Raw genomic sequence first — 22,589 nt, 5'->3', positions numbered from 1 at the left:
GTATTTTAAATTTGACCATTCAGTGTACACAAGTTTGCAAAATTACCTTTTTCAAGTGCTCTTTTTCAATTTCAGCTCAAAGAAGCATGGGCGAAATTATTAAGCCTGTAGCAAACTACATACAATCTTCTTTGCTTATTCACTGGGAACGAATTTGGGAAATTTCAGCCCGTGTATATTTTTCAAGAAACTAGTGAAAGTGCCTTTTCAGTTAAGTTGGCAGCGCTATTCCTGTGTTGTTGTACTGCACTCTAGCTGTTTGTCTACCAAATTCATAGTATTTCAAACTATTTGCCTTAAATTATTCTGCTGTGTCTTTTGCTGAACCATCTAGGAGCTACTGTGTATAAAAGCATACAGGGTTTTCTGCTACCAGCATTAAGGTAGGCTAAAGAGGGCAGCCATTAGTCTTTTATATTTACATATTCCTCCATTTAATTTTTTTTCCCTCTTCTGCCCACTCACTCCATCCCTGGAGCACTGGGAGTATCTCTTCCTGCATCAGGAGTGGATGTGATAGGTAGGCTGTGGGGACTCTGTCTCCCCACTCCTTTGTCAGAGACCAGTAGGACATGCATATTCTCAGTTACGTGAGAAGGTAGCGGTTACATGTCTCTGCAGCCTCCACAGCTGAGCAGGGCTGTGCTTGCCTCTAAACATCATTCCTTATGGCTGGCTTTGTGGTTGCCTGGATCTGGGTTGTGACAGGAAGGAGCAATCTCAAAGAGCAGCTCTCCACCCTTAAGCATCTGATTTCATGGCATCAACGTCAACTTCACAATGCACATGGAGTTGACACCGCACAGATCCAACCTGATGGGCACAGAGATGCTGGGGTAAGACATCCATCTCTGCATCACCAAAGGCATGACAGAGTCACCTTCAACTCTTGGGTCCTCTCATTATTAAAGCATTAAAGATGTGGGAAACAAAAATGGCTCTGTTGATCTTGGAAGAGGAAGGTCAGCCTTGGCAACAGCTCTGTGTTTTTTATTGGTAGTAAGTTTACTTCAGCAAAATGTGAAGAGTTATTGAAACAAAAAATAGAGGCTTTTGAAGGCTCTGCACAGCAGGCCTTCCTCAGATAGCTCTGGGTCCCTCACAGCAGGCTTGCCCATGTCAGTGCCTCCAGAGAAATCCACTGGGGACTTTGCAATCCTAATGTTACAAACAACAAGAGAGAGCAACCCACTACACTTCCTGGCAGCTCCATGTTTATATCCTAAATTACAGCTTGTTTTTAAGCAAAACATGGGTTCCCTGCCTGTCCCACCTTTGTGGGTTCACATGTAAGTGATAGAGCTGCATTTCTGTCTCTATTCTGTATTCAGACATCATAGAAAAAAATTATCTGCAGCTTCCACAGAAAAGAGTGTTTTGTTTCCATCTGTTTACTGAACTGGCAGGAAAATTCTCAACAGATCTTTTCTTCCTACAGTTGATTCCTCAGATCTCCTCACTGGCCTGGTTTACAACGGTGGTGCCCCTAGTGCTGGTGCTGGCTGTATCGGGAGTCAAGGATGCCATCGATGATTTTGTAAGATCTATATTGCTGACCTGTACTTTGGAGTTTGCCTGTGATTCTTCAGCACAATGACTAAAGCAAACCACTTAAAATAAACAGTCAGTGGCAGGCAGTTGGAGAACTGGTCTGTGGCCAAGATGGTGTCTGAGATTAGATCCCCAAATCTGTGGTTCATTACCTAAAAAGGAGCTAGAACTTCCAATCTGCTGAGCAGCCCAGCAGCTCCACTGACTTTCTCTGAAACTGCTCAGCATGTCTGAAAAGGTGGTCACCAATAAATATGTCTGGACACATGCACAGAAGTCTGTTCTTAGGCTTCCACTTTGGAGAACTCATCCTCTGCCATCTAGCTGCAATGTAGGCAGAAGAAACATTTGGTGGGAAGTAAGCATACAGTCTGTGTGTGATTTTTCAAACTTGCACAGGTTTGGCCGAAGCCTGCTCACATCAGAACTAATGGTCAAAGTCCCATTAACTTCACAGGGTGACATTAGAGCTGAGTTTAGCATCTGATTTTCTCTCATTATGAAATAATTTTGATTGTCTATGGAGACTCAGTGCAACTTTCCAGGTAGGCAGGTGAGAGGTGGCGAGATGCTCTCCCAGAGAGCAATGCCAGAATGTCAGCGGCCACTTTCCACATCAGAGCAGAGGAATGGATTTCTCTGGGTGCTTAGCTTACAAAACTGTGACAGTCAGGACCAACACCAGTTGAGTCAGGACTATGCTAAGTGATGCATATGGTTCTACCCTCCTTCCCTCCAAGAGCAAGCCCCGTGTTGCCTGTTGCCCTTTGCAGTCCAGTTATGCCCTATGTTGCTAGTGTAAACATGGGCTTGACTATGACTCAGTTGTGGCTCTAATCTGCCTGACCTATTCAGCCAGCTGGGTGAAAACTTAAAATGTTAATGAACTGCCTACAGTTCCTGTGTGCTTATTTTCCCGGAAATACCTTCTAATGTTCTGATTTTCAAAATTTTCAGAATCGACACAAAAGTGACAAACACGTCAACAACCGCCCAGTCCAGGTGCTGATCAACGGCATGTAAGTCCTTTTTCTTTTGCTGTAATTTTGAAGGGGAAGAGCATTTTATTAATTTTTTTTTTTCTGTGTGATTTGCAAGGATCACTAAACAATTTAAAATTGAATTGTCTTTCACACCATTAGTTCACCATGCAGTTCTGGACTATGTGTCTGATTAATGAACACAGTACCAAAATCAGTGTGGACATTATGGCTGTGACCTTGCACTGACAAAAAGTAAATTCTTTCTGTTCCTGGGTATGTATATGTTTAAATAAGTGATACTTTGAGAGTATTGTATTATTTTAGTCTTTACCCTAGAAGTGACAAGCAAGGCTATCTTCCCATGTCCGTTTATGTTCATAACATTTATTTCTGCAGTAAGCAAACTAGGCATTATCAACAAGTTATTTTAAATTGAGAAGCAGGAATAGCTTTCTCATATATGTCATAATACTTTGAGTGTGTGTAGCACTTCTGACTTAGATGTACTCAAAACATTACAGCTGTGTGCTTTGGACATTGTACAGCTAGTACTGTTCTTTCCTGCAGAAAAGATAGCTTTGGCTTTCGTGGCAGACAGATGTGCTGTTTACTTGCAGCTCCATAGAGTCCAACTGTGCATAGGACACAGCTGCAGACAGCTGTGAAGTCTCTGGTGACTTTTTTTTCCATACTATAGATAGCAGTATGTTGTGTAAACTCCAACAGATGATAAAACAGTTAAAAATATAACTGGAAACTGAAGAATAGGAACATACTTTTTGTGCTTTCTGCTAAGTAAACCCGTTTCTTAGTTTACTGTGTATTAGTTACTGTGTCCAGGAAATGGACATTGAAATAGAAATTTTCTAATATTTTGCCTTTGTTTGAAAACTGGAAAGCATACATCCTGCCTAACTCTGATGAACATTGAAAAAGGCTGAGCTGAACTCAAGCTTGAATACCTAGTCCTGTTTTGATATAGCTCTTGATATTTCTCACCTCCAGATTTCGCATGTACAGCTATCATGACTTGGTTACGTTGTCACTTTCAGTTTAGCTGGCTGTCTGCATGAACATCTTGCTTAGTGCTGTGAAGGCCACTGCAGACATGAGCTTAGCTAGGTACACGCACAGCCAAAGCACCTGCATTGACCTTCCTGACAGCCAGGCCCACACAGAACCATTGCTCTGGCCCTTAATACCGCTTAGAAAAACTAACACAAGTGGCAAATTTCCCAGGTGTTTGGGAAGTCTGTTACACAAAGTAGAGTTTTTTTATGAGGCAATGTAGCCCTTTATGCCTGAGGAGAAGGAAGGGAGTAGCCAGTCCAGACAGAACAGTGCACATGGACTGTGCTGCTGTTGTGGTGATTGGTCTCAACCCTGCACAGGTCACCCCATCACTGTTACCTCTTTTTTTGTATTGTGATGGTCCCTTGGCTTAGTATGGATCAGGCCACATCATGGCAGACCCTGCTCCTTCTTATCAACATCTCAAGTTCTGATGGCACCTACAGTCTGACTTCAAGAGCAGACCTGAGTATCCTACTTTCCCAAGTGGTGTTTATGTGCCTACTTACTAGGAGTTTTCTTGCAGGTTAAAGGATGAAAAATGGATGAATGTCCAAGTGGGAGATATAATAAAACTAGAAAACAACAACTTTGTGACGGTGAGTACAGTTTCTCTCCATCCTGCTCACAGTTAGTCCTTGTAATTACTCTTATCACTCACAAGCAAATGAGTCATTAGTGACAATAACTAACTCAGGGACCTGCGGTGTGCAAAAGCATTACAGTGCCATGCCCTCTGACCATGTGAACTCATGCCAAGTCTGTCTGTCTGTGTTCAGGCTGATCTACTGTTACTGTCGAGCAGCGAGCCGCACAGCCTGACGTACATCGAGACGGCTGAACTGGACGGGTAAGCGAGCCTGGCCCTCGGGTACAATCACTGCTGCCAGTGCAAGGCCAAATCTCTGGTGACCCTGGGTGCTGCTACCTTCCCTGCAATAGCTTTTGTAGCAAGAGATTACTAATACATAAAATAAAGCTTGGGTCGGTATCTTGAAAATAACATCTTCTGGTAGATACTTTTGCTCTTTCAGTGCAAATGTCATGTGAGGAGGGAACTTTTCCTTTTACTTTTAGTGACAGTTCTAACACTGAGAGTTAGTTTGAAATGTGTTCTTGCACTACCCCAGGTCACTGGCAGAAACTTTCTGTTACTTGTGTCTCCCTTAGTCTTTTCTCTTAGCCAGATTATCTGGGCGAGATAATCACAAACAGTAACTCCAGTAATCTCCTTTGGACTGCTATACCATAATATTAATGCATGCACTCTGCAAATGCCTCCAAATGTTGCTCACTCCAGAGCACAACTGACCACAAGTCAGAGGGCTGCAACTAATTTGTATTAATTGGAATAAACTGGATTTGACCTCATCTTTATGACCCAGTTTGCATTACCTTTTCTGGATTGACTGGAGCTAGCATCAGCTTGAAGGACTAAGCAAGACCTGAGAGATCAAGGAATTGTGTCTCTCCCAGTACCCTACAGACAGCCCTCTGGACTTTCCCCATCTGATTTCTGCTGAAAATGAGCTTGCGGTTCCTGTACATGCAAGTGCCAGGAGACCCGGAACAAATGCAGTGTTTCTTTGACATTGCATTTCAAACTCCCCAGCTAGCTAGTTCCAGGACTTGAATACTCTTCGGGACCAGAATAATGGGAGAAAATCCTGAGCTCTCCTATATACTCAGATGCCTCAGGGTTCGGTGTGGTATGTGTGGCAAGATAGACAGCTGCTCAGGGAGCTCAGGTGCCTGGTAGTGCACTTTGCAGTGAAAATGATAAGACAGAGCCACCTCACTATCTTTAGTACCATGATATCATGACCAGAATTCCTCTGGCTTGCCTATCTTTGCAACTGAAAGAGACAAATACACCCTTTGGCCAGGTAAAAAAGGCCAGTGATGGCATGGTCCATCAGGTGTCTAAGGAAGAATATCCTCAAGAACAGAACTGTCTTTCGGGGAGAGCTTTCAGTTCACATAGGACTTTCAGTTCATGCTTTTGTTTCGTGTTATTTGTTACAGTGAAACAAACCTGAAGGTGAAGCAGGCACTGACAGTCACTGCAGAGCTTGGAGAAGATCTTCAGAAACTGACAGAGTTCAATGGTGAGTCTACATGGAAAATTCACTTTTGAGGGGATTTGCCCAGGCACCAGCGTCCAGAGAGCACCTGGGAGTCTTCCTTCCAGGCTATGCCCTGCTCCCTGATAGGAGTCCTCTGGATGCAGTGGCAGGAAAACAGAATGGGCTCATTGCAATCTGTACAACAGATACAAACAGCATAGAGATCTCCCTTCATTTGCAGGTCTTGGTGCCATGCATGGCTGTAACCTGAAACTGCATTGGTGACAATTCTCCTTCTGGCTGCACACTTTTCTTTTGCATCTGTCTGTACATGTTGAGACTGCCCACCTTGAACTTCAGTACAAGAGTTTGTGTAATTGTGCAGTGGAAACTTTTCCCAAAACTGAATGCTTAGTTCTAATCTTGAAATATTTTGATGCTGCATTTTTGCATTGATGCAACAATGCTGATGTGATTACATTTAGCTTCTGAGCAGTGATGCTTTCCAGACACCATGCAGACCTGAGCAATAACTGCACAAAGGACAGGTGGCTACTTCCCATCCTGAAGCCTTGCCCTGACAGCATTTCTCTCCTCTCTTGATGCCAAAATAAAGACTGCATTTTAGGATATTTAAAGACAAGCAATGCAGATGTGGTTAGCGGGCAATATGTCCTTTCTTAGCATTGTTTTGTATATCAAGAATAGAATAGAATAGAATAGAATAGAATAGAATAGAATAGAATAGAATAGAATAGAATAGAATAGAATAGAATAGAATAGAATAGAATAGATAGAAATTTCAGCTGGAAAGGACCTTCAGTGATCATCTATTCCAACTGCCTGACCACTTCAGCGCTGACTAAAAGTTAAAGCATGTTGTTAAGGGCATTGATGAAACGCCTCAAACACTGACAGGCTCGGGGCATGAAGTACCTCTCTAGGAAGCCTGTTCTAGTGTTTGACCACCCTCTTGGTAAAGAAATTCTTCCTAATGTCCAGCCTAAACCTCCCCTGACACAGCTTAGAGTCATTCCCATGCATCTTGTCACCGCATACGAGGGAGTATATAGCAGTACGTACACAGAAATGAGCCAGACTTGTCAAAACCAGAATACTCCATGCTCACACATCATCTGCCTGCAGAGAGAGAATGGAGGAACAGAGCAAGTTGTGTTAGTCACACTCTGCAGTGCCCTGCTGGCTTAGGTACGAGAGCATGATTACAGGAAGAGTCGGTATGGGAAAGGGTGGAGTAAGTGCTACTGTCCTTGGAACATCTCAAGGACTGCAGGGTCTCAGGAAATATTTTTAGATAAAGAGGAAAAATAATTTTTTAAAAAATTCTCTTCGAACTAACTAGCTGATTCCAGGACAAATGGTGGGGACATGGCAGAGAGTTAGCATAGCTGGGACTGGCTAGAGCCATCCAAAGGCATCGGCGTTTCTTTTGCTTTCTACATTGAGCTTTTGAGAAATAGTGTGTGTGGTCTCAGCTGAGTGTCAGCTCAGTACATCAGGATTTCTCGGAAGTGGTGGCTGAGATTCTGAGTGTTTTAAGTCTTGAGTAATATGTTTTTACAGGTGCAGTTAGATGCTTTATGTTAATACTCAGTGGCATGCCTTAATTATTTTCCTGAAGAGGCTGCAGTGTGTATCAACTTGTAAGCAAAATCTTAATCTTAAATAATTCTCCAAGCATTTTCTGTGTAATGTTTTTCTAAGGATACTGAATTCTTGAAACTGCATAATTAAAAAAAATGTTTCAAAATATTTTGGAACATTAAAACTTTTAAAATCAAATATTTATTTGTCCTTTAAATCTCTATTTTAGTTATATTGTAAATAAGAGTGGCCTCTTCGCAATACTTAAAATGAATAAAATGTTTCCCAGGATGATTTATATTTGGCAGAGTACTGGGAAAAGTGCCTGGAATCAGACCCAACCTTGCATTTCCCCAGCAAACCTCTGTAGAAGTATTTAAATATTTATGTAACTCTTTATCTAATTACTTCTTAAGACAGGAAGAGAGGAAAGGGTTGAGCAGCTAATACAGGCACTTGGTGGAATGCTTAATGTGAGTTATGATGTTTGTTGACATTGCAGTGGTTCAGATAAGGAAGATGCTTGCAAAACGCTGAATGTCTTTACTTGATTTGGGGAACTGGGAGATGAGAAAGGAAAAGATACCTATTACTTATCACATGTAGACTTGGCGGTATTTAACTTTCAGGTGAAATGCATTCAGATATCGTCTTGCTGTTAATGGGAGGAGGAGACAGGAGGCACAGTGCCCTGCTGAGGTATCTTCAGCTGCAGAGTTACTGGGGTCAGTGCAGGTGTACTGAGTGAATCTCTAGACCTTCTCACTTTTTTGTGATCAGTCTCATTTGGATGAGTCTTCTGATCTCAAAATCAGTGTATCAGTAATCCAGAGCCACCCGCTTACTGGAAAGCAGATGTGGGTGTTAACACGCAAGGTACTCACACAAGCTTTGTCCCACAGCTGGCATGAGGAGGGGCACAGCCTTCCTGGTGGGGGACCATGCCCTGGGTTTCGTTCACCAAGGTCTCGTTGTGCCTGTGTTTCAGGTTGCACTGCACTGCACCTCTGTTTTCTCTGTGCTTGCCAAGGGGTTGCAAGGGCTGCAGTGAGAAGGGTCTGGTTACTGTAGGCTTTTAGAAATGATGGAGCACAGGTCTGATTGTTCTTGGATTAACCAGATGATAAAGTAGGTCAGCATAGCTGTTCGTATGAGCTCTGATGTCACATATATCACAGAATTTCCTAATCACTTAATCTTTCAAGGCTGATGGTTTGTCTGCCCCAGAGTAGAGCTACTTTTCTATGAAAAGAATATTCATTCTTGATTTTAAAATTTGCAGTGGTGGAGACTAGTGCAATACTTAAAGTTGTACTGTTCTTCTGGCCTTCTCTGGATTTTGTTTCCCGTATCTTGAGCTTGATGTGTTTTGTCTGAGAACAGCTGGAAAAGCTGTAGTCTCAGCAAATGTAGATATTTGCAGCCCGTGATCAAAATAACTTTAATGTTCCTGCTGATTAACTGATGGATTCCCTTTCAGTAAGTCATATTTGTATTTTCCAGTTCTTTTCAATGCATGCACAGGGCTCTGCTTTGAATCTTTAGATGTCAGGTGCAAGTGTTGATTTAAATAATTTTTATACTTAAGTATCTGTTTATAATTTTGTGTGAACATGTTTTATTACAATAAATAAATATAAAGAATGGAAATAGAAACAGGCTCTCCAATCACTTACGGTGTCAGCTGCATGGCCAAAGAAGGTAGCATTATCTTTTTTCATGTGCCACTGGGACTTAAATTATAAAACAGATGAAATTAAAAAACAGTGAACAAAGACACTTCACTTAATTACTCTTTTGCACCCTTCAGGCTATGATTTTTCTCGCTTAGACTCCTGCAGTTTTAAAGAAAATGGAGTAGGAATTATGTGAGGTTGGCACTTTTAGCTAAAGTTATCCAGTGACATCCTACCACTATGAACTTGCTGTGAAAGGATTAAAAGTATGTTGCTGGTTCAACATTTCTTCTCACCCACATAAAAGCTGTGGAAACTTTGTTTTGCACTCTACCAGTAAAAAATTGCCATGTTCAAAGAATAGGATAAATCCAAGTTCACTGTGGTTCATTGGATTATGACATGAACACGGGGAAGGAGCAATGTCCCAAAACATCAGTAAATATGGATGTTCATATTTACAGAACATTGAATCTTGTTACTTCAAAACATCAGGATACAGGATGGGAACGACAGGGTCAGGAGTGGACTGCAGCTACTGTGTGAAATATTCCCTGTCTGGGGAACAGCTGAGAATGCAGTACTGACTGACATCTTTCTGGGCTAAGATTTTCATTTTTGTTTTTACCTTCCTTTTACAGGTGAAGTCAAATGTGAGGCACCAAATAACAAATTGGATAAATTCACAGGAACTCTTACTCTTCGAGGCGAGAAGTATGCCCTGGACAATGAGAAGATGTTGCTGAGGGGCTGTACTATTAGGAACACAGAATGGTGCTTTGGACTCGTTATTTATGCTGGTAGGTAGAAAAATTGACATATGATTTGCAGAGCACAGCAGCACTAGCATGGAAGTACATCGCACCCAGTATGCACAAAGGAACCAAGTATTTTCCTCTTTGGAAAATATGTTTCTACCAGGTACAAGAACAAAAGCAAAGCAATATGTGAGATCCCTTGGCTTAACTCTAGGCTAGAAATTATGCATATTACACGGGATGTTAATCTGAGGGGTTTTTTATAGTGGTCTATAAGAGAAAACTGGATTGCAAACACTACATTACAATATCCAGTTCTGTCTTGATTCTTCTAGTTGCTTTAGTAGCAGAAGTAGTCTCTTATTTCAGAAATGCATGCAGCAAAGTATATGAGAGAAGTCTTAATCAATCAATAAAAAAGAATATAAGAATTAAATCTGTTTAAGAATTAAAGATGAATTACATCTGCCTTTACTGGCCCACACTGGGCCGATTGGAGTCTTTCTCTCACTAGGCTTGTTTAAAATTTTTCATTCTTGAGTGTATTTGATTAAAAATTCCACATTATTTCTATGCGATTTTAATCCACATTGGAATATCAGAGTCACCAATAATACCATTGTACGCCATTAGATCTATGTTTTTTATGAGCATAGACCTTCTATTGTTTCTATACTGCTGTAGACATGTGAGATGATGTATAATATGTCACCAATAACACAGCAGTATCAAGTATTCTGTGAAAAGTAATTAAACCTGAAAGGGAGGATTGACTGTTGAAAGAAGAGAGCAGGGTCAAAATCCGGAATTAATGGCTTTATGTGACTCTCTCTATATCATCTAAGGCAAGTGACTTACTTAACCTTTTTCTGCCTAAGTTTTCCACTGGCACTGTAAACTGCACGTACCTGTCTTCAAGAGAGCTGTGATGAGTATTTATGCTGTAAAGCACAGTGGGGCCTCAGAGGGAATCAGCTTTAGAACAACTAAGCTTTATTACTAAAATTCACAAGTGTGTTTCATCTCTAGGGCCAGACACCAAACTAATGCAGAACAGTGGAAAAACAACTTTTAAACGGACAAGCATTGATCGGCTCATGAATGTCCTTGTGTTGGTGGTAAGTCTGATTAATGTGTCTTCATTTCTTCAGATGTATTATCACTTCCAGATGCTCCACCTCTTTGTCCACACAAATGAGGGAATATCAGAAGTGACTAATGATAAAAAGAAAAATTATCTAATAATTTATTAGCAGCCTGAGTTCTGCAGTGCCTCTGCCAGCCCATCTTGCAAAGCAAGGCCATTACATTGACAGCATTAAGGACCTTTCTTCTGAGCTTTTAATTGCTCTGCTCTCCCTTGCCCTGTGTTTTCTTGTGAGAATCACTTTGAAGCCTGCAAATGCCTTTTTTCCCTAGTAATTTTGTCATTTTTTATTTAAATAAACATTAGCAGTTCTCCCTCTTCCTCCTGATTTCTTGGCATCTCTGGTGATGTCTACATAGGACTTGGTAATTGAGTTTGTTAATTTACATGATGCCAGCTTCTGACTTAACACATTAGGGTAAAATGTGAGAAATGGTCTCATTAATACTCAAAACCTGGTGTTTTTAGCAGCTGGGAAATTTGATAACACTAATCTTATATAGCAGATCTGATTTGAGGTTTGAGCTTGTCACTGGTTTTACTAAATGGCAAACATTTCCAGGCAGAGGTAGTGATTCCTTTGTGGAGACTTTCCCAAGATTTTACCACTTGAGTTCCAAGCTGCTCAAGGAAGGAAGACATACACTGACACTGCTTTGTTCAGTGTTGCTTGAAGAAAAGCTCTTTAATTTCAGGCTTTTATTTTACTTTGAGTGAAAGCATGCCATGCTTTTTCACGCATGCTGCACCACCTTGGTTTATGACACTGGGAAGGTCCCTCTGTTCCCTCCTCTTTCCTTCTGTCCTTGCTCTCCAGCCCAACCTGGCAGCCCGGCTGGGGTTAGGATCCACCCCCAGGTGCTGGAGCAAGCCCTGAAGAAGGCATCCAACAGCAGTCTGTCCATCACAGCAAGGCTATCCTGAGCTCTCCCTGCCCTTTGTAACTTCATGCCTCCTCAGCACCGGGGCTTATTATAGCACAGTCTCCAGGATGGCGCTACTCTCCCACCTTGCCACTTCATCTCAGCCCCTGCTCTCCTGCTTTTTTCTCAAGATCCCAAAAGCTCTTTACGTGGGCCCAGAGATGGGAGATATTAGTGGACAGAGCCAGTTGTGAAATCGTACCAAAGCAGCAGTGATTAGCCCAACTCCCAGAGATGTGAAGTGGTGGTAAAGCAGTGACACAGCACAGAAAGCAACTCCAAGGTCATCTTCAAGCTCTCTTGAGTCCTTGCTCCATGTAGAATAAGGACATGCCCTTGACTTCAGTAACCTTACACCAATCTCCACTGAGTGAAAATCTTGATTACCATAAGCAGCTTGATTTCCTCAGTGTTTTCTTCCCTTACACTTAAGGGAACAGCAAAATCAAGCAAGGTTTGGGCCTCCTACATTCAAAATTTTGCAAATGTTTGAAAAAATTCACATTTTCTTAGGTGTTCTGCTATGGTTTAGGTGGAAAGGAGGATGGGCTCTGGGGTAGGGCTGTGAGGGATCCACAGGGCACAGAAACAGAGCAGAGAAAAACTGAATAGGGAAGTCAGAATTTAGCATTTGAATAAGGTTTGCCAAATCTCCTCTCACAAGTCAAGGGTCCCACCCAGAGCTTTCAGTCTCTTTGGCCTCTCTTTGTGAATGTGAACAAGATGAATTTACATCCTGGCTCCATTTTAAAAAGCTGAGCAAGTTGCAGTTGATTGCATCAGCCTCTCCCTAGGTTCTTGGGCAGTGATGAAGCCAAGGGTATGTTTTTATCCTCACATTTTTAAGGCACCTAACATTTTGGTGTCTAAATAAAGCTCTATCCTGACCTAAGAACCAGGCTCTTTGCACATCCAAGGGATGTGGCATCAGGTCCTTCCAGCTCACTGGGTGGTCAAAGGTTACAAAGTGCAGCCATAAAAAAGGCAGTATATTGAGCTCTTGAGCTTGGAAATACAAAGCAGCCACAGCTTGCTATAAATAGTTCATTTTAAGTGTGATGAAACTTGTTCCATGTTAACAGTGGCAAAGCTATTTCATGTTTTAATTGTCCATAAAACTTTCAGGCACAAAGCAGTGTTTAAGCAGGGTTTGACAATGGTGTCCTGATTATATGTCACCCTGGTCTGTCCCAACAAGGGTTAATCAGGAGTGAACCTCTCCAGATGGCAAGCATAGCTGTTTTTTTTCATGTTTGGGAGTGTTTCTTGTTGATCTGAGAGAGAATTGAATGTTTCTCTGCCAGGGACGCATCCGCCAGCTCCAGGAATTCTTTTTCCTCCAAAACTCGCTTTTTAGCTGTTTTGGGAAGGCATGTTTTCCGAGAAATAGGGCTGTCACCTTCATCCCTTAAACAACTTAACTGCTTTGACTTCTGGAGCAGAACTCAAAATGACAATAAAGAAACTGAGATGGTTTGAATTCACAGTCCGACAGGAAATGTTTGTCAAAACCCACCTCCTCTTTACAAAAATCCTACTCAGTCCTGCAGAAGATCTTTCACAAGCAGTGCATGGGCAGTACCCAGAGAACAAGGATGTTCACCCCATGATCATGCACAAGCCTACTATCAGGGTTTTTTCATGTCCTTCTCTTGCAGACCTCTGGTTACAGTTACAACACCCTGCACACAGTTGTTTCTCTGCACAGAAATTAATCTCTGGGGTCACAGTTAACGGCTCAGTCTTTTGCATTTGTCTCAAAGCAAACAGCACGTTAGTGAACTTTGTGTAAGCATGAATATTGCACACAAGCGGAGCTTTTAGGGATGAGACCATTGACATGCAAAATGCACATAAAGCAAAATGTACATAAAGCAAGTGCAGTCGTAGACAAGAGCTGCTGTGATATGGGAAAGTTCAGCTGCTGTCTTGCCCCATGTGTATTTCTGTTGCTGAATCAGATGTCGAATTTCCTACATGGATTGTGGTATTCTACAAACTGACAAATTTTAACCTGTGGGGCAGTGAGGAATCATTCAGGGTACAGTGATAAGATTAGTTTATTTTACAACAGACAAGGCCTGGGGACAGAAGTAATATCTTTTACTTGAACAACAGAAATATCTATAAAATAGATAGTCTTGTCTATTTTCTCTGACTATGTCTGTTGGTTTAATTAAGGACATTACCTGCCCGTGGATCATGACTCTCATATATCCTCAAGTCCTGATGATTACAACAGCACAAATTGAAGTCTGTTTTTACTGCTGGTCACAGAGTTTTAAAAACACTGCACCACATTCCTTACTAGCAAGCAATATTATCTCCATTTCACAAGTGGAGTAGTCTATTTGGCCTCCCATGACTAAGTAGAAAAGGTACTACTGATGTGGAACATAAATGTGTCCCCTGAAACTCAGCGCACCAGCTTTACTTACTGCAGTCCTCTTTTAGCAGCTTCTTGGTATTAAAATTCAAGTTGGACTTATGCGATCTTTTCATCAAGTGATTCAAGTGACTCCATAAAAGTATCCTTCCTCCTCTCATAGATTACCTTAGCAATACAACTATCAGCTTTACCAGCAATGTTTCTATGTTTATACCACAGTTACTGTTTTTTAAAAAGGTTGATTACTGTTGTAATGTGATTGCTACTGGGTGGCCTTATACATAATGGCCCTACTTAGTGATATTTCCTCCCTAATGATGATACTTGCAAGAGAAGATTTTTAATTGCTCTGTTGTGCAGCCTGATGATTCCGTATCTTTACATTTTTATGAGGATGTTGCTTGTTTTAAGTCAAATATTTGGAGAAGTCCGTATCAACAGAAATGGTTCTATTATCATTTGCCCAGTAATAATGTCAAGCTAACTTCAGTTTATCTTTCCCACAATCACCATTTCTACCTTTCAAATATTGGAACTGTATTAGCAGATTTTTCAGTATGGTGAAGCTTCCTAGTTTTCAAAGCATTGTTAAAAATTAACATTACTGGTTAATAGAATTTCTCAGCTAGTCCCTCTAAGCCTTCGTCTTTACATTACCTGGACCCACTGGACTGAAAATGCTTATTATTAGCAGAAAGAGCCACATAACATTTCTGTCTTTTCCATCTGCTACATCATAAGCGATAGATACTTCTTTCTGCCTCTTTCCTCCTCATTCTGTCTGTTGAACATGTCTGCTTTTTCCACATCTGTTTAGGAGTTTACTCTTTTCTGTTCTTGATATTTTATATGACTATTAGATATTCATCGTTCTATAATTTCTTGCAGTTTATATTAATTTCTGTTAACTTCTCTTCTTCCCCTTCTTTTTGTATTCTTTTCCAATTGTTTTGCTATGTTCTTGCTTCTTTTAATCAAAAATGCTTTATGACCTATGTAATGTTTTTGTGTCTATTAAATGGGGTTCCTGAGCAAGCCCCTGTTTTCACTAAGATGTCCCCTCCCACTTTGAAATTCTCTTCCCAGTTGTTCTTCCCCTAGTTGCTTTAGGCTTCAGGAAATAGGCTTCTCTGAAGTCCAAGGATACACATCAATGGTTAGTGTTGCTTTCTGTTTGCTCAAAGGAAATGTAATCAGATTGTGATGGCAGATACCAAGGTAACCATTAGTTCTGAGTCAGAGGTTAACTCTCCTTTAGCCATCACCAGAATGATAGTCAGTGCTGAATTCCAAACTGCACAGTGCTGGAGTTTCTGTGTTACAAATTATCTTTAGTAGCTTTTCAGAAATGCTGAGGAAAACTACGATACATCCAGGAAAAGGCCAGGGAGTCCTCCAGGCAGTTTCTGTTCCCAGGTGTTTAGCCAGATGTTTGAGAACCCACAGATCAACTCACCTCTAAGGAGATTTGGTGTTCTGCAGCCAGCTGCCCGTGAGCACCCTGGTTTAGGTGTCTGCTTGAGACTTAAATTCCCAGGTGTTTGAGGCCTTGTGATTCCAAATTGCCAGACTCAGCACCTTGTAATTTTGTCCTTGAGGTAAAAGCATCATAACTTTTCTGGTTTTTCCTCCTTCATCCCTAGGAACACTTTCCTGTGATTCAGGCTGTCCAAGTCAATCTCATTAGGGTCTTCTGATTAACCTGTACACAATAAATTCCTTGTTTCTAAAATGCAATGTTTTTGTGGTTTTTTTGTAGATCTTTGCATTTTTAGCACTGATGTGCCTTATCCTAGCCATTGGCAATGGCATCTGGGAGTATGATAAGGGCTACTACTTCCAGGTCTATCTGCCCTGGGCAGAAGGTGTCAACTCTGCCTCCTACTCTGGCTTCCTCATGTTCTGGTCATACGTGATCATTCTAAACACGGTGGTGCCAATTTCGCTCTACGTCAGGTACGTACCAGAACTTCTTTTCATGTTTCATCTTAAGAGAGGTTTAGCTTTTGCTTTAGCTGGGAGAATCATTTTCACTAGACACAAATGCAACCCCATTGTGGACCATTGCACACAACTACAGTGATGTTTTTTCTTATTTCTGCTGCCTTTGGAGGTCTTTGTCAGGGTTGGAGCGGGGCCAGCAGTGAGCCCTGGAAGAGAAGAGGATGATTTTGTAGTTGAAGGGGAGGTGTAGGTGCAGGATGCTATAGGAGTAAGGCTGGAAGCCTGCTACAGTTAGCGTCTTGCTCTCTCCCACTTGCACTGCCCTTCAAACAAAGTGAATGGCGTGTTCTTTGAGGTGGCTGTAGGGCTCATGTGAAGAGTGGATTTCCAGGTAAGTAGGTGTAATCAGGTTGAGGATCCATAGTATGGGGTGCTATATGAGCAGAGTGAATGTTGCTACTTCCCAGTTCTTGCAGATAGGCTAGCAGGGGTAAAGAGTAGGCAATGTGTCCCCGACACTCTCAAAACCTTGAGGTTGGGATGTAGACTGAGCAGGTCTGTAGTTTATCATTGGCACCTAACTCTTCAGACAGCTTTGCTACTGAGACTCTCTTTTGTGTTGGTAAATGGGAGGAATTAACCCCACTCCTGTCCAATATGTCACACCAGCCAGCGAAGTGGAAACTCATGTCATCTGCAAGCTGATACAGCTCCTTGGCTGTATCGAGTTACACAATGACTCTCTCTTGTGGAGCTCTGGGTTGTTTGAGCTGTGGCTGTGCTCATCCCTGGCACCAGGCTCAGCCCAGCCCAGAGCACTGATGGAATCTGTCCCTGTCTGAGCACCACTGCTGAAACTGCACCAAGTGAAACCCACTGCTCCCACCTCACTTTTAAGTCTGAAGACTTCAGAAAATTTTCGGATACATTTATAAGATGTTTTATAACTAAAGGAAAGGAATTTACTGTAAGCCCAACAGATCATTTCAGTGGGACTTGCTTCAGCATTGCTTACTACAGGCCATTTAAGGACAACCTGATGAGTACACTCTGTCATTACCTTCAAATTTGTCTTCTAATTGCAATCGCCAATGGTAGTGCTGAAGATAAAGATCTTGTCCCTTAGCTAATGAATATTCCATCACCTTTTCTTTCTGTTTCACCAGTGTAGAGATTATACGCTTGGGTAACAGTTTCTACATTGACTGGGACCGTAAAATGTATTATCCGCTGAATGACACACCGGCTCAGGCCCGTACCACTACACTCAATGAAGAGCTGGGGCAGATCAAGTACATCTTCTCAGACAAAACAGGAACTCTTACTCAGAACATCATGTGTTTCAACAAGTGCTCCATCAATGGCAAATCCTATGGTATGTTATCTACTTGTCTTATTCTCTGAGTTTTATTCCATTGTATGCCTCTCGGTCCACAGATGTGCTATCCAGAAGAGAGTGTCCTGTAAGAAGCTGCAGTGATCAAGTGCAGGGATGCCCATCAGGGCTGCCTGGACAGCCCTGATTACATCATTTGTGTATCTTAATATCATTTTCCTGTCCCTTTTTTTTTTTCCCTTTTTGCCACCCTTTTACCTCCCTTTTTATGCCCCAGTATCATCCCTACTAAAAAATCTGCACTTTATTACTTTTCCCTCATTGGTCCCAGTTTTACTACATAGGTACTCAAATTTGGGTTTTTTTCTGATATCACTACCTTGGTAATCTCAGCCTTTTATGGCATTATTGAAATGGTTACCCAGGTATTGCTAACCCTGCAAAACATAACACATAACTCACATAACTCCCTCCCTCTTAGCCACTTGTGAAATCAGCCATCCCTCATGAGGTTATCTGCAAATTTTGTCAGCTTCCCACACTGTTATCTCTCACGTTCAGCAATTTCTCATGTCATGAGCAGCGGTTTTCCACATCCTGTTCAGGTAGCTGAACCTTCAGTCAGCACCTAGTCAATGGCCTGGTCATTTTTCTTCAGCACTGACATACTTCACCTACCAGAAGAGAGAAAAGTTTGTAGGGAGTTGGAAAAAATGGGAAATTGTTAGCTCCTAACAGTAAAAGGCTCATTCATTGTACCACCCCGGGCAGTTTTCTTCATACTGCTCAAGAGGTGCTAACGATTCACAGACTGACTAATTGATGAACATGATTAGATTACCACCACTACTACCACCCCCCACCCCACACATCCCCCACCCCACCTCCCCTGAGAAATTGGTCCCTTATTCATAGATTGATGCTTGTCTTGCCTGTTTCAGACCTGCTGATGGACTAGTGTGCCAGGAAGCTTGTCTTTTTTTCTCACTGCTATCAGATGGACTAATAAAAGAAGTTATGTCTTCCTATAAATCTTGGTTTATGTGTATTTGGAGACCACCATATCTCAAAGAATGCTACTATGCTAGCCAATGTTAGTGCTGTTAAACAGTTTGAAAAATATTCAGTCTGTTCATTCATATGTCCTTAACTGACTTTTCCAAAGTGGATGTCACCACTAACATAGATATAGGTTGTGGTTTCAAGAAATGAGCAGGAAATATGGGAAAAGAAGGCAGACAGTCTATTGTCTATAGTTTTCTAAATGTTTAACATTTAGAATGTACTTCTTTGGCTTTGCTGGTCAGGGGCATTTGGGAAAGCCATGTCAGAAAGGATGAATTAGTTCTGCTGCCAGGGAAGGTACTCCGGAGGTTTAAACTTCTCATTGGGAAGGAGGTGTCCAAAAGCTTCTCGGTTACAGTTCCGAAGGGATCAATTGATGTGCAGTTCTCAGGAGAGATGACTTCTGAGTTTATTCTACACCCTCAGGGCTTTTGTGAGGGAGTACTAGTACCTACAACTGACTTTGCTCACAGCTGAGGTTGCTGGTGCAGGTATGGAGCAGCTTTGCTACCTAGATGTGGGAAGAATGGGCTTTAACAACTCCTCTGTGGTTGTCCAGGGACTGTTGCAAACCCAGTATGATCCAGGAGTTGGATTTTGTTCCGCATTCCAAAGGGAAGGTACAAGAGAGGTCGTTCCCTGAAAGCACCTTCATTTCCTACCTAGCACTATGTGTTTCCTGGGTTCAGCTTGAAACAAGTCTTCTTTACCCAAATGCCAGTCATTTTTTTCGTAACTGTTTTGTGTTTCAAGCATCTGTCAGTCTCTGGATTTTGTCATGGATTAACACAGAAACTGACTGATACGGAGATATCAGTCTCCAATGCCCATATCAAGATATTTATGCTTACTGAAACTTTTTAATTAGATACTAGCTTCAAAACACTTTAACCAGTTTTTGTGGTAGAGAAGCTCAGAGACTACACTTATCTGGAGTTTGTGGCTATAACCTCAGTCTTTCTTGTTTGCAGGTGATGTGTATGATATGTCTGGACAAAGGATAGAAATAAATGAGGTAAGTGCTCAAGAGCTATCAGGATCTGTGCTTTCAGTGAACCTGCCTGCCTAAGTTCTAGTGGTCACAACCCACCCCGGCATAGCTCATGCTCTGGACCCTGCAAGAGCTGATGGTCTTGACCCTGACAACAGGGATGTGTATTCTTGTGGATTTCAGAGGATTGCCAGAGCGGCATTCCGTTCCAGTAAAGTCTAGTGTAAACCTTCAGGTTGGGTAGCCAGAGTGCCCACTGTTCCCTCAGCTTCACATGACATCCTAGTGCATGCATAGCTCCTCTTGAATGCTTGGCCATCAATGCTTGTTGGAAACTTGGACATTAGTGAATTTTATTATCCTTGGCAGTTAATGAAGGCTTTGGTGGGGAATCAGCAAGTTCAGTTCATATCGATAACAAGGTCACTGTCAAATTCCCTTAATGTCTGGACATTGAGAAGTGTGAAAATGGGTGACTTCTCCATTTCTCTCTACCCTCTGCTTGCTGGCACAATCCCACAGGTCTTGGATTTCTAAAATGTCTGAAAACTGCATGCAGTAACCCAAGTAACAAAGGGCAAGATGATGATGAAAATCCCACTCCTCATCCCAGTGATCCATTTCCAGGCCATTTACAACTTAAATTACCCACTGAAATTGGCTATTTGTGATGTGCCTCCAGACTGCCCTCGCTCAGCCAGCAAAATGCAAAAGGCTGGCTTTCTTGGGGAGACATGCTGGTCTCCTGCCAACTGGCTGCCCGGCAGCTCCTCCTGCCCATGATACTCGCTGGAGCAGAGTCCTACTGCCCGCACTTCCATGGTGTTGCAGTGCCTGGACCTTGCTGCGCGGATGAGGTGGCAGGGGGGGGTGGGAGGGTGGGTCTGTGCTCTTGTGGTAAGCGCTAAATGTCAGCTTGCAGAGGTCAAAAGGGTGACTCCCATCCAGGAAACTCTGAGCTCATCAGGGACGGGGCGGGAGTTGGAATCGTCCGGGGCAGGCAGTGCATTCCTTCATGACACATCATGCTGTGAGCTTCTGGCCATTTCTCTAGTACATTTCCCTCTGCTTGGGGCTCCTTGTTCTTAGACAAAAAGGGCAGTGCCCATGCAGTTGAACCTTTACATCACTTGTCTGTCATCTTTTTTCCATATGACGATTTTTTCTTGCTTTGGGAGAACAGGGTGGAGAACACAGCCTTTTGAATTGTTTTAAACTGGGCTTTCACATTCCCTTATCACAGGCAGCCATTGACATCAGGAACATGATGCCTCCAAGCAGGCATGTGTTGAAGGCAGGCATTTCTTTGCTGTAGAAACCCTTTGGCAGGGATCCCATAGGAGCATTTGTTGTCGTACAGAGAAGGCATCTTTAGCTAATCAGGTTCTCAGCCCGAGTGCTGCTCTGAAAGGCACCTCAAGTGCCTGTCCCCTCCTGTGATTTAGTAGTTTTCATGACTCCCACTTACTTAGACTCAGCAATCTCTGTCATGAACAGCCCTGCAGGAGAGGGCCCTTTGTAAATATAAGGAAGACAGAGGGGCTATGATGGGCAGGCACTGGTGTACAGGCATATGAGAGCTCCACAGATAACATTGAGCCATATTTTTGCAGAACACAGAGAAGGTTGATTTCTCATACAACCAGTTAGCCGACCCGAAGTTTGCCTTCTATGACCATAGCCTGGTTGAAGCTGTGAAGCTAAGTGATGTGCCGACGCACAGGTTCTTCCGGCTGCTCTCACTTTGTCACACAGTGATGCCAGAAGAGAAGAAGGAAGGTGAGGACTGTTGAAGGCACCAGACTGAGCGGTTATGTTCACCCTGCACCACAGTATGTCTTCTCTGCACAGAAGCTGTTATTGGTCCTTTTGGCTCCCTGGTGATTTTCTGTAGTCTATGGTTACACATAAATCAATGTCTTTGGAGATGCCACATGGGAAGAGAAAGGATCAGGGCCTCCAGTCCCTGTGTGTTCCTGTGGTGGAGCTGACACTACTGCAAATACCACATCTCTGGAGTGTGGAAATTGCAGGTGCCACAGCTTCCCTGAGGTGGCAGATGGCTTGCCCCACTCTTTCTCTGCTCTGCACCAAGTCCCATAAAGCAAAGATCATAGAGCAGCTATCCACAGGGGACTCTTTAGCTCCACTCACCCAGTGTCCCCACAGGTACTGGGTCAGTCTCCTCAAATCCCAGCCAGGGTGAAAACTGTGCTTTAAAGGCTAGAACCATTAATTGACACATATAAGGTGAAAATACTGATCAGAAAAATACATCAGATGTAACTAAAAGTGGTTAAACCCAAGGAAGTTGTCCTCTCAGTGAGATCTGTTGGACTCCAAAGAGAGTGATAAAAGACCCAAAAGAGTCTAGGAGGCCTCTTATACTGGCCTGGAGGATGGGTTGATGGGACTTGATGAAGACATGTGGACATAAGGTGCTTTTTAGTGCTGCACCATTGGGCATAGACAGAAAAGCAAAGGGTTAACTGCTATAATGTCTTTGATTTTGTATTTGTTTAGCCTCAGAAACAAGGCAGAAGCTACATCACCTGTTTTTTTTCTTGCATGTCAGGTAACTTGGTGTATCAGGCCCAATCTCCTGATGAGGGAGCCCTCGTCACTGCTGCCAGAAACTTTGGATTTGTGTTCCGGGCTCGCACACCAGAGACCATCACCGTCGTGGAAATGGGAGAAACAAAAATCTACAAACTCCTGGCTATTCTTGATTTCAACAATGTTCGCAAGCGAATGTCTGTTATTGGTATGTTCCCTTTGCTCCCTTCTTTCCTTCCTGACCTTTTAGCTATTCAAGTTGGCCATCATTCTGCTGTGATGCCTTTTCCTAGGAGACCTCCTTTGTAATGCTTTCTGAATAACATTTACTTCTGAGTGCTTGAGATGGACTCCCTTGACTTTTTAATTACACAGCAACAGCACTAGGTAAATACTTAACTTAGGCAGGTGAGAGAACATCTTAACATCTGGACCACAATGATACAGCAGCCTCCTGAAGACACTAAATGTTTTGCATATCTTACCTATTTCATGACAATGCAGGAAAGGCCATCCTTCTAATCAGCT

General features: G+C 42.5%; 1 protein-coding gene across 2 annotated transcripts in view; it reads left to right on the top strand.

Moving 5' to 3' along the window:
- LOC141937384 (phospholipid-transporting ATPase ID-like) overlaps positions 1–22,589 on the top strand; it is a 75,176-nt gene that overhangs the window by 29,189 nt on the left and 23,398 nt on the right. For both annotated transcript variants that reach the window (XM_074854941.1, XM_074854942.1), the window contains exons 5-16: positions 1,439–1,537; positions 2,509–2,570; positions 4,132–4,204; positions 4,385–4,455; positions 5,631–5,713; positions 9,594–9,752; positions 10,740–10,828; positions 15,929–16,125; positions 17,280–17,488; positions 19,486–19,529; positions 21,119–21,284; positions 22,081–22,269. In XM_074854941.1, coding sequence (XP_074711042.1) covers positions 1,439–1,537; positions 2,509–2,570; positions 4,132–4,204; positions 4,385–4,455; positions 5,631–5,713; positions 9,594–9,752; positions 10,740–10,828; positions 15,929–16,125; positions 17,280–17,488; positions 19,486–19,529; positions 21,119–21,284; positions 22,081–22,269 — 1,441 coding nt within the window. The remainder of the gene's footprint in view (positions 1–1,438; positions 1,538–2,508; positions 2,571–4,131; positions 4,205–4,384; positions 4,456–5,630; positions 5,714–9,593; positions 9,753–10,739; positions 10,829–15,928; positions 16,126–17,279; positions 17,489–19,485; positions 19,530–21,118; positions 21,285–22,080; positions 22,270–22,589) is intronic.

The sequence above is a fragment of the Strix uralensis genome, chromosome Z (genome assembly GCF_047716275.1).
Source record: "Strix uralensis isolate ZFMK-TIS-50842 chromosome Z, bStrUra1, whole genome shotgun sequence".
In the NCBI taxonomy this organism is placed as follows: domain Eukaryota; kingdom Metazoa; phylum Chordata; class Aves; order Strigiformes; family Strigidae; genus Strix; species Strix uralensis.
Note: the sequence above shows the minus strand (reverse complement) of the source record. Positions and strands in the feature narration are given on the sequence as shown.